A 13,626-nucleotide genomic window follows, 5' to 3' on the forward strand; every position below is an offset into this window, starting at 1 on the left:
TACTGTCCTAACCTCCTCATTGGCGGCCAAGTTCCTTATGGCCTAGGCCCAGCCCCATGTTTCCTGCACCCCTTCCTCCCAATGGTGCCCTGTCATCTGGCCAAGGTGGAGGGTGGGGCAATAATCAGGCTGGGGAAGGCAGAGTCATGGCCAGTTCCTCTCTGGTGTCTGTGTATTTCTGCAACAGCTCCTGCTTGGTCACCTCCGGTGACAGGAAACTCACTACCTACAGGGCATGGCACAGTGACCTTGGGGAAACTTCCTTATCCTGAGCTGCAGTCTGCCTGTGATCCCCGGCTCTTTGGTCCCAAGGTGCCCTGTCACCTCCCAAAGACCCAGGCCCAGGCCTCCTTATAGCCCGAACCCCTGTCCTGAACTTGCTCCCCACTGCTGCCCCTGCGGTGCAAATAACAGAGACCCCAACAACCTCCCACAAACTGGATCTAGTTCTCCATGTGCACAGCGGGCCACGGGGCTGGGCACGTGGGGCCTGCACTAGGAACGCGTGGGGCGCTGGCTCAGGAGTGGGGTCCACTCAGGATCAAAGGTCACTCCGGCTGGCTGACTAGAGGAAGACACCCCAAAAGCCGCGGTCTTGGGGCCAGTAAGCGAAGTGGCTGCTCTGACTGGGGTGGAAGAAGCTGCAGAAATGGCTTCTCCCCGTGGGCAGCCTGTCCTGCGGGCTGGCGGGTCCTGGTGGGGTGCAGTCGGGGGGCAGGGGTGTGGGCTAGCATGCGGGGAACCTCACCACATGCTGGGCCCCCTCAGGGTGAACCTGATCCTCTGATCAAGACGGTGGCCCAGCCCCTGAGGTCCCTCCCCCCCAGGAATGGCCATCGAGCAGGACTGCGTGAGCTCGGTGCTCCAGACGTGAGCTGAGTGTGTGCTGGGTGTGATTTATGCACGTCCCGAGTGTGCGCGGTGTGTGACTCAGGCCTGAACTGCTTGTCCCAAGTGTGAGCTTTGCCCTGCGTACCCCTGGTGAGCTCTGGCACCTGCTTAGTGTCACCTGGGTGTGAGGCTTGGGGCGTCCAGGTGCGAACAGCACCCACTTTCCTGTGCTCTGCCCTGGCGGCTGGACTGCCCTCAGTGGGTCCTAGGTGTAGACCACCTCCCCCAGGTGGGGGCTGTGTCAGACGGGGGAGCAGCTGTGGGCTTCCCGGGTGTGCTGAGGACCCTGGGGTCTCTGAGACCACCCAGCTCAGCCGCCGCACCAGGGGCAGGAAAACAGGGTGAAACCTTTAGAAAACACTTGAGAAACTGCAAAAGGTGCATCCTGATGAAAAAACAGTCCTGTGGCTGGGTCTCTACAAAAAAAGGGGAAGTCCTGCCAGGAGCCGGCCTGCAGCCGCTCCCCCCTGGAAATGCATAGGTGGTCACCAGAGGGCCGGCGAGGGGCCGGCGCGGGTGGAGACGCGGTCCCCCCGGGCGCTCAGATCATCTTCATGTTGAACTTGCGAGAGCCGCCCTGGCCGGCCGCCGCAGCCGGGCCGTCCACCTTGCGGAAGGAATACTCCACCGAGAAGCTGTTCTTGTGCTGCCCGCGGCCGCGGCTCCACACGAAGAGCAGCAGGAAGCAGAAGAGGACGACGCCCAGGAAGGTGATGCAGCCCATGGCGGTGGACACCAGGATGGCGGTGAGGTCCAGCGGGAAGCGGGCGGCCGTCTGCGTCTCGTTGCGGGCCTCGCCCGGGGTCCGGTTGGCCACCGGCTCGGGCTGCACCGTCAGCGTGGCGAAGTAGCTGTCGTTGCCGCCCGCGTTGCTGGCCACGCACGTGTACGTGCCGCTGTCCTGCGGCCGCGCCTCCCGGATCTCCAGGGTGCCCCCGGCCAGCACGCGCGCGCGCCCCGCGCTGGCGACGGTCACCGCGCGATGCCGCGGCGTCACCCAGGCCACGGTGGGCGCCGGCTCGCCCTCGGCGCGGCACTGGAAGCGCACGTCCTCGCCCGCAGCGGCCGTGACGCGCTGCAGCCGCCGCTCGCGGATCTTGGGCTTGCGGCACACGAAGTACTCGAAGAGCGCCGAGTCGGGCAGGTGGCGCAGCGCGTCGCCGCGGACCTCGGCCGGGGTGGCGCAGGCGGGCAGCCGCCCGTCGAAGTTGAGGGTCTTGCGGCGCTGCACGATCCACAGCAGGCGACAGTCGCAGGCCAGCGGGTTGCCGTCCACGCGCAGCGTCTCCAGGGTGTTGACCGAGTGGAAGGTGCTCTCCTCCAGCGTGGAGAGCAGGTTGTCCGAGAGGTTGAGCAGGCGGATCTGCCGCAGCCCCAGGAAGGCCTGCGGCTCCACCACCGCCAGGAGCGCGCCGGCCAGGTGCAGCTCGCGCAGGCGCACCAGGTCGCGGAAGGACCCGCGGGGCACCGTGCGGATGGGGTTGTGGGACAGGTTGAGGCAGGTGAGGTGCGCCTGGTGGCGCAGCGCCGCGGCCGGCACGGCGGAGATGTTGGTGTGCGTGACGGACAGCGAGGTCAGGTTGAGCCCCTGCAGGCTGCCGGCGGCCACCTCCTCCAGCAGCGGCCAGTGGTCGATCTCCAGGTGCAGCAGCGCGGGCAGCCTGCGGAAGTTCTGCTCCTCCAGGGCGGCGACGGGCAGGTGCCGCAGGCGCAGCGCGCCCAGGCCGCGCAGGTGGCCCAGCGCCTCGCCCGACAGCGCCGTGAGGTTGCAGCGCTCCAGGGTCAGCTCTTCCAGCGCCAGCAGCCCCGCGAAGGCCCGGCGCGAGACGAACACCAGGTCGTTGTCGCCCACCTCGAGCCGGCGCAGGCCGCGCAGGTCCTGGAAGGTGTAATCCAGCAGGATGACCAGCTTGTTCTCGCTCAGGTCCAGCAGCGTGAGGTTGTCCAGGCGCGTGAAGACCCCGGGCGGGAGCAGCTGGAGCAGATTGCCGCGCAGGCGCAGGACGCGCAGGCGCGGCAGGTCGGCGAAGGCGCCCGGCTCCACGTGCGCGATCGCGTTCTCGCTCAGGTCCAGCTCCTCCAGCAGCGGCAGGGCCGCCAGGTCGCCCGGGTTCAGGCAGCGGATGCGGTTGTGGCTGAGCTCCAGCAGGCGCGTCTCGGCCGGGATGCCGTCGGGGACGGCGGTCAAGCGGCGGCGCGCACAGGCCACAGCCCGCGTGGTCGCGGTGCACTCGCAGCGGGCCGGGCAGCCCCCCGCCGGGGGCGGGGCCGCGGGCAGGAGCAGGAGCTGCAGGCTCAGGACGCGCAGCCAGCAGGTCATGGTGGGCAGCCTGGGCCTAGGGCCGCGCCACCATCCTCGTGGGCACCTGTGGGCGGGGGCACCGTTAGCACGGGCGACCCACCCGCCCCAGCCCCAAGCAGTGCACCCAGGAAGCATTTATCCGCCGTTTATCCGCTCCTGGGGTCCCCCCAAGGGAACTGAACACACAAGTCCACATAAAAGCTGCTCAAGTGCGTGTCCACGGCAGCAGGAGTCAGCCAGCCAAAAAGTGGAAACAGGGTAAATGCCCGTAAGCGGGTGCATGGATGGGTACACACGGGAAGCATCACACAGCCACGAAGAGTGAGGCCCTGACAAGCGCTACGGGGGGACGGGCCCTGAACACGGTGCTCAGTGAGACGCCAGACACACAGGCCACACGGCATGACCGCATTCCCGTGACACATCCACGGCAGGCAGATCCATAGAAGAACGTGGGCTCGCAGGTGTGGGGGGCTGGAGAGGGTGGGGTGACTGCTCATGGGGACTGGGCTTCTTTTGGGGGGATGGAATGTTCTGGAATTAGAGGTGATGGTGGTATAACCTTGTAAATATACTAAAACCCACTTAATTGTACACTCTAAAAGGGCGAATTTTATCTCGATTTAAAAAATGGCAAAAGATGGCATTTATTGACTTGAGAAGAACCATACACATATAATGTAAACATTTCTGGTACCAAGTCCCTACTTACTGAGAGTCTACTGCCCACCAGGCTCTGGTTACATGGAAGAACAGGGCAGATGGAGCTCTGCCCTCCCGGGGCTCATGTCCACTGAGTGGGGGCACAGGTGGTTTAAATGTGCCCCCTCCCCACAGAGATCTCACCAGGTCCACTATGCATCGTGCTCCCCCCGAACAACCCTATCACCCTGTTAATGCACCTGCACAGGTCCAGCCCCCCGGGAAACTGTACTGTATCTTAGAACCCTGTTCATTGTCTCCTCCAGATGCACTGTGAGCTCTTCAGGGTCTTTGTCTCCAGCACGTTCCCATTTAACGGTGCCTGAGACCTGGTTGGTGAACATCAATGTGTTCAATCAGCACAGGCAACAAGAACAGGGACGCAAGGTGCAAGGCGCTGGTGGGAGGCAGTGTGGATGGATCATCAGGGTTATCAGGGTCGGTTCAGGGTGGCTCCAGACCAGGAAAGGTGCCATTTTGAGCTGAGACCCTGTAGCGGGTCAAATTATGTCCCCTAAGATGCTATGCTCAAGCCCTAAACCCCGCACCTGTGCATGGGGTTTTGTTTGGAAATAAGGCCTTTGCAGGTATCATTAGTTAAAGGAAGTTATACGGGGCGGGTCCTAAGTCCATTGACTGGTGTCCTTGTCACGAGGGAGATTTGGACACACACACACAGGGAGTGAGGCCATGCAGAGATGGAGCCAAAGATTGCTGAGAGCCTCCAGAAGCTAGAAGAGGCAGGAAGGACCCTCCCTTGGAGGCTCGGGAGGGAGCATGGCTCTGAGACAGCTTGATCTCAGACTTCCGACCTCCAGAACAGACAGAGAATACATTTCTGTCTTTTGTATCCTTGAGGAAATCTCATGCCCGGGAGCGGAATGGCATGAACAAATAGGTTTGAAAGAGCAAAAAACTGGAACTAACCTTTATGTCCATCAGTAGGGGATCAGTTGAATAAACTGGTCTGTGCCTGTTGTGGATTCAAGGATGTTTGTATATATCAATAGAGAAAGACAGCTAAGATCTAGTCATATGGAGGAAGATGGAACTAACCTAAGTGTCCATCAATAGGGGATCAAATACGCCATAATCAATGGTTATTGTGGAATTCTGGAAGATCTGAATGTGCCCACAAGGAAAGACAACTGAGATACAGTTAGATGGGGGTGGGAGTGTGGAGGAATCAAGGTTGCCAAACATTTACAGACAGCGCAATCCTATTTGTGATAAAATAAAATGAAATGCTAAGTAAATTCTAGATTTGGTCACACATGCCTAAAAACTGCCTGGGAATTCACGCACCACACGGAACAGCACAGTGAGTGGTGGGAAGGGAGTTACCATAGCTGAGAATGTGGTCACACTGCAAGGAAACTGAAGGAATCCTGGTCTCCACGATGTCACCCCGCTCAGCTCCCTGACCCCAGCTGGGGAGCTCGTAGGGAGGCTGCAGGCAGAGGTCAGAGCCAGCGGTCGTTCCCTCCCACGACCATTATCCTTAATCCCAACCTGGCATTTAAGGGAACATAATCCTTCCCTGAGGCAAACTCCCTTCTGAGGCTGTTTTTCCAGGTCATTCTCTCCCCCGTGTGGCTTCCCTGCACCACATGGAGAGGCTGTGTCCCAGGAGGGGGCAGGGGAGCCAGAACAGAGTTCAGCCTGTTCAGCCTCCCATCTCACACCTCTGCCAGCTACCTACCTTAGACCTGTCCCTGGCTCTGAGGTCACTCCCAGCTCCCTGTCCTGGTGGTGCCACCCCTGTGGTCAAGGAGTGACTGTCACCCCAGCCAGGAATGGGGGACAGGTCTCAGGAGGCTGCTCTGGCAGAGCAGGGACCACCAGGCTCTGCCCCAAGGGAGAAATGGGTGTATTGTTCAGCCCCCAAACACAGACTCCCTGTGGGGACAGATGCAGGTTTATGGTTTGTTCTGCAGGAGAGAATTTCACGCCCCTAGAATAAAACACAAAGTCCTCCATGAGGCCCCCCTTCCCTCGTCTCCACCACTCACTCTGCTCCAGCCACACCAGCCTCCTCACTATTCCTGCAGCACACCAGGCCCCGTCCTGCCCCAGGAACTTTGCAGGTACTGTGCTCAATACCTGAGACAACTTCTGTGAGCACAGCTCTCTCCCTGACTTTATTTGGGTCTCACCCTCAATGTCCCTAGTTACTCTCTGTACTAAAGTCCCCACCCTAGCTTCTCTGAAATGCCATTTAAACCCTGCTTCATGCTGAGATTTCTTCTGGACCGTGGACTGCATCATTATTGTGGGGCAGATGTCTATAGACCCCACTCTGGTCCAGCCCTGAGCTAAGCATCCAACTTGGATTGTCCCATTTAGTTCCCACAACAGCCTCATGGTGGGGGGGGTCCCCACTGTCCCTCCCACTTTACAGAGGAGAACGCTGAGGCTCAAAGCAGCTTAAGTGACCTGCTCAGTTCACAGAGCACAGCAGGGGCAGCAGGAGAGAGTCCCACCGTGAGGCCAGCAGCTCATTCAGCCAGAATTTACAACACAGTTGTTTTTGCTGGACGTGTTTTTATCATTACCTCTGGAGACCCTGTAAGGTGGGTTTCCCCTCATTCACCAATTCCACCTGTCAGTCAGTCAACAAACATTTACTGGGTGTCGAGCATTTTCTAGGTGCGGGGGGACACAGAGCGCTTAAGACAAGAGCTGGCTTTCTTGGAGACAATGGCTAATTAACAAGGTAAATAAATACACCCTTTCCTGTCTGGGTGGCAGAAGTGAAGGAGGTGAGACAGACAGCCGAGCAGATGGCAGCAGGAAGGGCAGCCTGGGGACCGGGGTGGGTGCACAGCAGAGGCAAATGCCAGGAGGTGGGACCAGGCAGCACAGGCTAGGAACCCAGGGTGGGCACTGGGGTCAGAAAGATGAAGAGGAACTTTTCATAATGTTAAGTTGTTTAAGTGGGAAAGAATTTTTTAAAAAATGGTTGCCATAACCCTTTAGTAGAATTTGTGCCTCATATCGAAAATTACCGAGTATCATAATTCTTCCAAGTGGTAAAGATACCTCAAGACAAATGCTGGGCATAGAAGCTACAGGGCATAAATATGCAAAGAAGTAAAAAGCTAACCATTTCAAACAATAAGGCTTCCCTCTCACTTACCAACTTAACATTTCCCTGTATGGCCCCGGAAGATGACTGGTCAGCCAGAGACGGGTAAGATTCCTCAAGGGAGGAACAACCTAAGACAGGCACAGTCGCAGGGGGGCCATCAGGTGAGAAATTGGGGATCAACAGAGGTGAGGCTTAGAACCTCACCCCCCCGTTCTGAGAGAAATCTTCTGCATACGTGGATGTTTTATTGCCCTTGTCTAGCTTGGATTAACACATAGTCTACAGGCACACACCTGATCATCTACATTTGCTCTCTTACAGCACTAAATTATGTTTTCTACCTTTATCTTGCATCTACCTACCACTTCAGCATTTTATTAATAATAATAATAAGGGAGAAATATGGGATTCACATTTAAATCAAGTATAAAAATCAAACGAATAATCATATTTGACCTGATTGTTTATAGTTCATGATGTGTGATCAAAACCGAAAGTTTCTGTGATGACTGCCCTTGTACTGTTCACCATGTAACTTATTCACTATGTAAGAATTTGTTCACCATGTAAGAACTTGTTCATTATGCTTCAGAAGATTGGAGACTGTTGAGAATTAGGCCTGGGGTTGATTAATGATTGTGCATTGAGTCCCCTATACAGAATTTTATTGTTGTTAACAACCATGTGATCAACAAATATGAGAGATGCCTTCTCAAAATAAAAAAATAAAAATAATAATAATAATAAGGGAGAAATGTGGGATTCACATATAAATCAAGTATAAAAATCAAACAAAAAAAAATGGTTGCCATAGAATATGGATAAGGACACATTCAGGAGGGGAATCCTCAAATGACAAAAGGTCAGGGGCAGCAGGGCCTAGCTACCATGATTTGGTCACAGAAAGGCTGGCAGAGACTGCAGTGCCCATGTGCTGTGTGATGTCTGCCAGAAACACACCCTCTCTGGGCATCCCTGCCAAAGGGAAGGTGGGCCCTGGGGTGTCCCCAAGCTCTCCCACTATAATTGCTTCCCACTTGAGGTCAGCAGGGCTACGGTGTCCAGCAGGGCCACTCATGCTGTGACCCGGTTTGTCAGCTCTCACCGCCCCTCAGGCCTGGCCTCGTCATCTCCTCCGCAGGGCTGGGGGCAGGGGAAGTGGCCTTGAGGCCTGCCGCTGAGGTGCGGAGTGCCCTTAGGTGACAATGGGCTAGGCACCCCGAGCAAGTGCCAGACTCTCTCTGGGCCTGTCTCCCTCGCTGGAACCCTGGACCGGGACCCCCGTGCCCGAGTAGGCTGAGGGTCTGGATTCCAGTCCTGTCTCCACAAGGCTATGTTTTGGGGCACTGGGCTGGGCCCGATTCCCTGAAGGAGGCCATAGGGTCAGCGACACAGCTGGCGGGGGAAGGGCAGACCCAGAGGGGGGCACAGTGCAGGCACAGCTGGGCGGTAAGGCGGCTGCCTGGACAGGATATGCAGATCCTCCACCTTTCTCTGCCCGTTCCCTTCTCCTTGAAGCCGCGGCCTTGCGGGAAATGACACACCCTAGGGCCATCTGGTCCCTTCTCTTTCCCTGCAGGGACCTGCTACCCACCTGGGGCCTCTCCTCCGTCCTCCCAGGACTAAACACATCGTCACTGATGACTCCTGATTTTGGGTCCCAACCATGTCTCCTCTGAGCCCCAGTCCAGGGGCCCAAGGGTCCCCATGCCCCAACCTCACCCCCAGCTCTCCCAGGGTCAGTGGGACCCCCATCCTCCATGCAACCCTGGCTTCTGCCCACTCTGCAGGCCCAGGAGCCAGCCAGCGGGGACAGAGGCCAGAGATGCGGCTCCCTCTTGCCAGGCACAGAAAGCCCCGGGCCAGTAAGCCTGTGGCCGCGCAGACAAGCCCTGGGACCGGCCTGCGCCTGCTTCTCCTGGTCACGGCCGGGCGTCCCCTTCTTGGGCTGAGGGTGCCTCAGGCCTGGGGTCAGCCCCCCACCACCCATAGAGGCCCTGCTGTGCAGATACAACTGGCCTGTGTGGATCAAAGGCTTCCTGTGCTGAGCATGGTAGATACCCCACGCCCCTCACCCCTACGTCTCCCTTTCCCTGTCAGGAAGCTGGCGTGCCAGGCCCCGGGGACACTGGGCCTCATGGGGCATTTTCCCCATTTCATGTGCTCAATTCGGTGCCTTTTAGGGCATCCACAGAGCTGCAACCCCTCACCTCTAGTTCCAGAACATTCCACCTCCGAAAAGAAACCCTGTGCCCATGAGCAGCCACTCCCCCCCTCCCCTGCCGCCAATAACCACGAGCCCACATCCTGTCTGGATCTGCCTGTCGTGGCGTCACACCGTGTGGCCTTCTGCATCTGGCATCTCGCTGGGCCCCGTGTTAGGGAGACCAGAGGACTAGACTCACCCAGACACAAAGTCGCTTGTATGGGTAGCAGGGGTCCACCATGGTCTGATGCTCTGTGGCGTGGCCAGAGGGGCCTGTCTGGGCTGAGACCCGCATGGTGGGTGGGGGTCAGCTGGACGGGAATCTGGGAAACAGTGTCTGGGTGGAGGGACCCGCGGGGCTAAGGCCCCGGTGTGGGAATGTCTGGTGGTCCCAGGGGCAGGAAGAGGGGCCAGTGGTCTGGTGTGTGTCTGAGGTCGGGAGGGGAGCTGGGTCGGCAGGGAAGGAGGCACACAGGGCTTGTGACCCCTGGGGGTGCTCGGACTTGATCCTGAGGGTGATGCGGAGCCATGGGGGGTTGTGAACAAGAGCAGGACACATCTGACGTGCAGTCTGGACCGTCCTGTTCTGTGTGCCCAGCCCCATCACCCTCCCTCCCCTGAGGCTCAAACGTCTGTCACCGTTGGAGACCCCCTAACTCCTCTCTCCGCCCCAACGCGCACAGAGCTGCTCAGAGGGCCCGGTGACATCCAGCAAACGTGGCAGAGGGTCAGCACGACTCTGGAGCCAGGCCAGGAACGTCTGGGTCCCCACTGACACCCGTGCCTGACCGCCTTGGGCAGAGACCTTTAATGCCCTGGGCCAGCCCTGCCCGCCTGGAATTAGCCTGAGAAACCCAAGTCGGACTTCTGACCCCAGAACTGTGAGAGCATCGTCCGCACGGTTTGTGAGGGTTTGTTACAGTGGCCCTAGGAGACTTGTGCAGGGTCTGCCATCCTGAACAGGGGGTGCTGAGGCCTCCGTGGGGCTGGGAACCTGCCGCCTGGGTCTGGGGAGGCAGAAGGGCCAAGCTCTCCACGGGGGTCTGCCACTATCATCAGCTGATGCATGGGGACCTGCCTGGGAAGGGCCCTGAAATCTGTCCATCACGGCTGGACCTGGGAAATGGGGTCCCCTCCCCCTCTCTTCCCAGGTTCTCTGGGACTGATTGTCACAAAGCTGTCGACCCAAGGGGCAGGCAGAATATGGCCTGGGGTATGGGCCCTCCCCTCCTCCCATCCCAGCCAGGCCAGGGGATGCAAGGCCCCCCGGGAGATGCCAGCTGCACCCGCAGGCAGGGCAGGGGGGCTAGAGCATGGAGATGGCCCCCATGTACGCCCCACCACAACGGGGGCCAGAGGGAGCGGGGGAGCATGGTGGGCAGGCCCGTGAAATGACCCCCCCATTCAGGCTTCCACATGGACTTGGGAGAGGGGTCCCGGTCACCATCAGTACCCTGTCCTCCGAGGCCTGCTTTGGGGCCGCACTGCTGACCACCCTCAGAGCTGGTACATCCTCCGTCCTAGATCCGGGTCCTCTGGGCTTTCATCCATGACAAGTTAATGAAGCCCTAATTAGCCTCTATCTGCTGTTAGTCCCTGTTAACCCTTGGGGGGGCTGGAGGCCCCCTGACCCAGTTTCCTCGCCAGCCTGTGCCAGGAGGCTGTTGCCCGCCCTCGGCAGGTGAGGCCCCCAGATCTGGAATGACTCTCTGAACGCCCACAGCGTACTGTGGCTGCTCGCCCACTAGCCCAGCGTGGGAATAATGAAGCCCATTTGGAGAAACAGAGACGGAGGGTCTGAGTGGGCTCCAGCTCACCTGACCTCACACGGCTTGAGAGTCAACATTTGAGGCCGGGTCTGATGCCAGCTGCTTGTCACTAAATGCTAGAGCCCTCCCGGAGGGTGGAGGCCGCTGTTCCGAGGCCCAGGATTGACACGTGGTGGTGGGTGGCTTGCGCAGGCCCACCGGGAAGAGCTTTGCTTAGAGCTGAGAGTCTCTCCACCTGGTGACTAGGCGGTGACTCAGGGGTGCCCGGGAATGACAGCACCGTGGGAACAGCCATCAAGCCACCACCCGCCACGGATCTGTTTAATATCCCCACCTGGCGTGGCCCTTCAGAGCCCGGGCTCACCCTGGGGGTGGCCAGGAGCAGCCGCCCCCATCCTGCGGATGCGCACACTGAGGCTGAGCTGCTGCAAGCACAGCGACAGCGACGACAATGCCCCCGAGGACCGAGCAGCTAGTGAACGGCAGCACCATGCCGGGGGCCTGACATACACCGGTCCGTTCCCTCTAATCCGGGGTTCATTTCCCTCTCAAAACTGGGGCTGGGCTGTCCTTTGCCCAAGTCACCAGCTGGCGTGGGGCATGGAAGGGCAGGAGGAGAGGGCTGGGTGTAGCCCTTCTGAGCCCAGGTCCCACGGCTGGGTGGCCGTCTGCCATGACTCCCACGGCTGCCGCTTCAGCTCAATGGGCAGCCAGGCCACGGGCCCACAGCCCGTCCCGGCCCAGACTCCTGGCCAGAACAATCCCCTCCCCACCCCCACACATGGTGTCCCCTTCCTCATCCACCCTGAGACCCTGTGTCCTCCACCTCTGTCACAGGCATGCCGCATCTTTCCAGCTTGCACACCTCCTCCAGGGAGCCCTCAGGGGCTGTTCCACGTCTCACAGCACTGCTGGCCCTGAAAGATCCCCCCCGCGGCTGCATCAAGTCCCAGATGTTCCCTCTTTCTGATGCCACATCATGTCAGATGCCCCCCTCCCACCCCCCCACCAGAAGCAAGAGGTTCCCACCGTGCACACACGGATTCACCAGGGGCTGCTGGTTAAAAATGCAGGTTTCAGGTCCCAAATCCCCAGAAGTTCCCATTCCTCAGAACTGGGCGGTGGGGGCACCTGCATCTTTCGTGCCCAGGGCACAGGTTGAAAACACAGTTCAAAGGCTGTGTCCAAAATAAGGAATAGGTCTTTTGTTGTGCTCAGACCAAGGTACAAAGAAAGCGCTGCCCCCCAGCACCCCAACTTGTTGAATGGGGCTCAGTGGCCTCCTCTGCAGGCCCCAGGGGCCAGGAGGCACCCAAGTGACCTGCCCCAGGCAATGCAGAGAAGCCCCTCATCCCATCTTTGGTGCTGTTTGGACACAGGCCAGGCCCTCAGTGCAGGGGGCTCAGTCCTGCACCCCCAAATCCCTCCCGGACAGGCTGCGCTGTCCCCAGCTTCAGGGATGGAGCAGGTCCTGGCGCGGACTCCAAACGCCCCCCTGGCCCTCCGCCAGGCCCGGGCAGACCGCTCTGCGGGAAGGAAGCCTCCGGCCCCGCTGGCCGCCACCCCCCAGACCCAGCCAGTGCCTCTTCCTCTGCATGGAGGGGGACGCAGCCTCCCGTGCGTCCCCGCTGCCCCAGAGACACCCACCTGGCTCCCTGCCCCGGGGTCCCCCAGGAGAGGGGCGGGGGGACCCTGGCGTGAGGTGGCCCCCAAAGTTTCCAGGGGGAGCGCGGGGGCTTGGCAAGGGGATCTGTGCCCCGGAGGGGCGCGCGGGGCGAGAGTCCCCGGGCGAGGATGGGGGCGCCGGGGGGCTGCGGGGCGCGGGCAGAGCGGGGGTGCGGAGCCTGCGCGGCCACTCACCTGGGCGGCTCCGGCGCGGACACGGCGCGGGCTGCGGCGCGGGGGCCGCCCGGAGCCGACACAGCAGCCGCCGCCGCCGCCTCCCGGGCCCGCCGTGCGCGCGCCCGCCGCCCTTCCCGGAGCGCGGGGCGGAGGGCGCGCGGGGCTGCGCCGGGCCGTGCGCGCGGCCGGGCCAGGGGTGCCCGGTGCCCGGGCTGCAGGTGTGAGGGGTGAGGGACCCGCGGGCCACGTGCACGCAGGTGTCGGGAGCGCGGGCGGTTTGTGGGCACCAGCCGTCCTTGGCACGAGGCGGGGACCCCCTTGGCCATGGTCCCGGTGGGTCTGCAGAGGCTGTGGGGCAGGAAACGCGGGGCTCCCTGTCCGCGCCCCTCAGGGACCTTGACCCCAGTCCAGGCCACCCCCATCTGGCACCTGGACACCTGCTCTCCAGGCTCCCAATACCGCGTGGGCCAGAGGGAGCTGAACCCCTGGGCTCCCCACTAACCCAGGATCCTGTCTGAGCTCCAGTTCGGCCCTGGCTCCACTGAGGGCCCCGGCTCCACTGAGGGCCCCCTGCTCTTCCTCAAACACGCCCTGGCCTGCCGGTCACAGGGGCCTTTGCATCTACTATTCCCTCTGCCTGGAATGCCTTTCCCTTCACCCTTCCCCAGCCAGTCTGTGGGCACTGTGTGTCTAACTGGGCTTTTTCACCGCTGTGCTCTGGGGCTGGCACACAAGTGCTCGGTGGGTGTATGTGGGAACAACGGGCCTTTCACTTTCACCTGCCACGGGTGCCCCCACGCTGGGACCCCACGTGAGGAGGGGG

At 60.4% G+C, this 13,626-nt stretch overlaps 1 protein-coding gene across 1 annotated transcript; it reads right to left on the reverse strand.

The window, feature by feature from the left end:
• Nucleotides 1-856: 856 nt before the first annotated feature.
• LINGO3 (leucine rich repeat and Ig domain containing 3) lies at nt 857-12,901 on the reverse strand. Its single transcript, XM_036890584.2, has 2 exons — nt 12,822-12,901; nt 857-3,257 (listed from the first exon to the last, which is right to left on the reverse strand). Exon 2 carries the CDS (start codon nt 3,209-3,211, stop codon nt 1,433-1,435), a length of 1,779 nt encoding a protein of 592 aa, XP_036746479.2. The 5' UTR covers nt 3,212-3,257; nt 12,822-12,901; the 3' UTR covers nt 857-1,432.
• Between the last annotated feature and the right edge of the window lie 725 nt (nt 12,902-13,626).

This window comes from Manis pentadactyla, chromosome 12 (genome assembly GCF_030020395.1).
Source record: "Manis pentadactyla isolate mManPen7 chromosome 12, mManPen7.hap1, whole genome shotgun sequence".
Lineage (NCBI taxonomy): Eukaryota > Metazoa > Chordata > Mammalia > Pholidota > Manidae > Manis > Manis pentadactyla.

Excerpts from the sequence above, each read along its gene's own strand:
- LINGO3 (XM_036890584.2), bottom strand. The coding sequence starts at position 3,211 with ATGACCTGCTGGCTGCGCGTCCTGAGCCTGCAGCTCCTGCTCCTGCCC.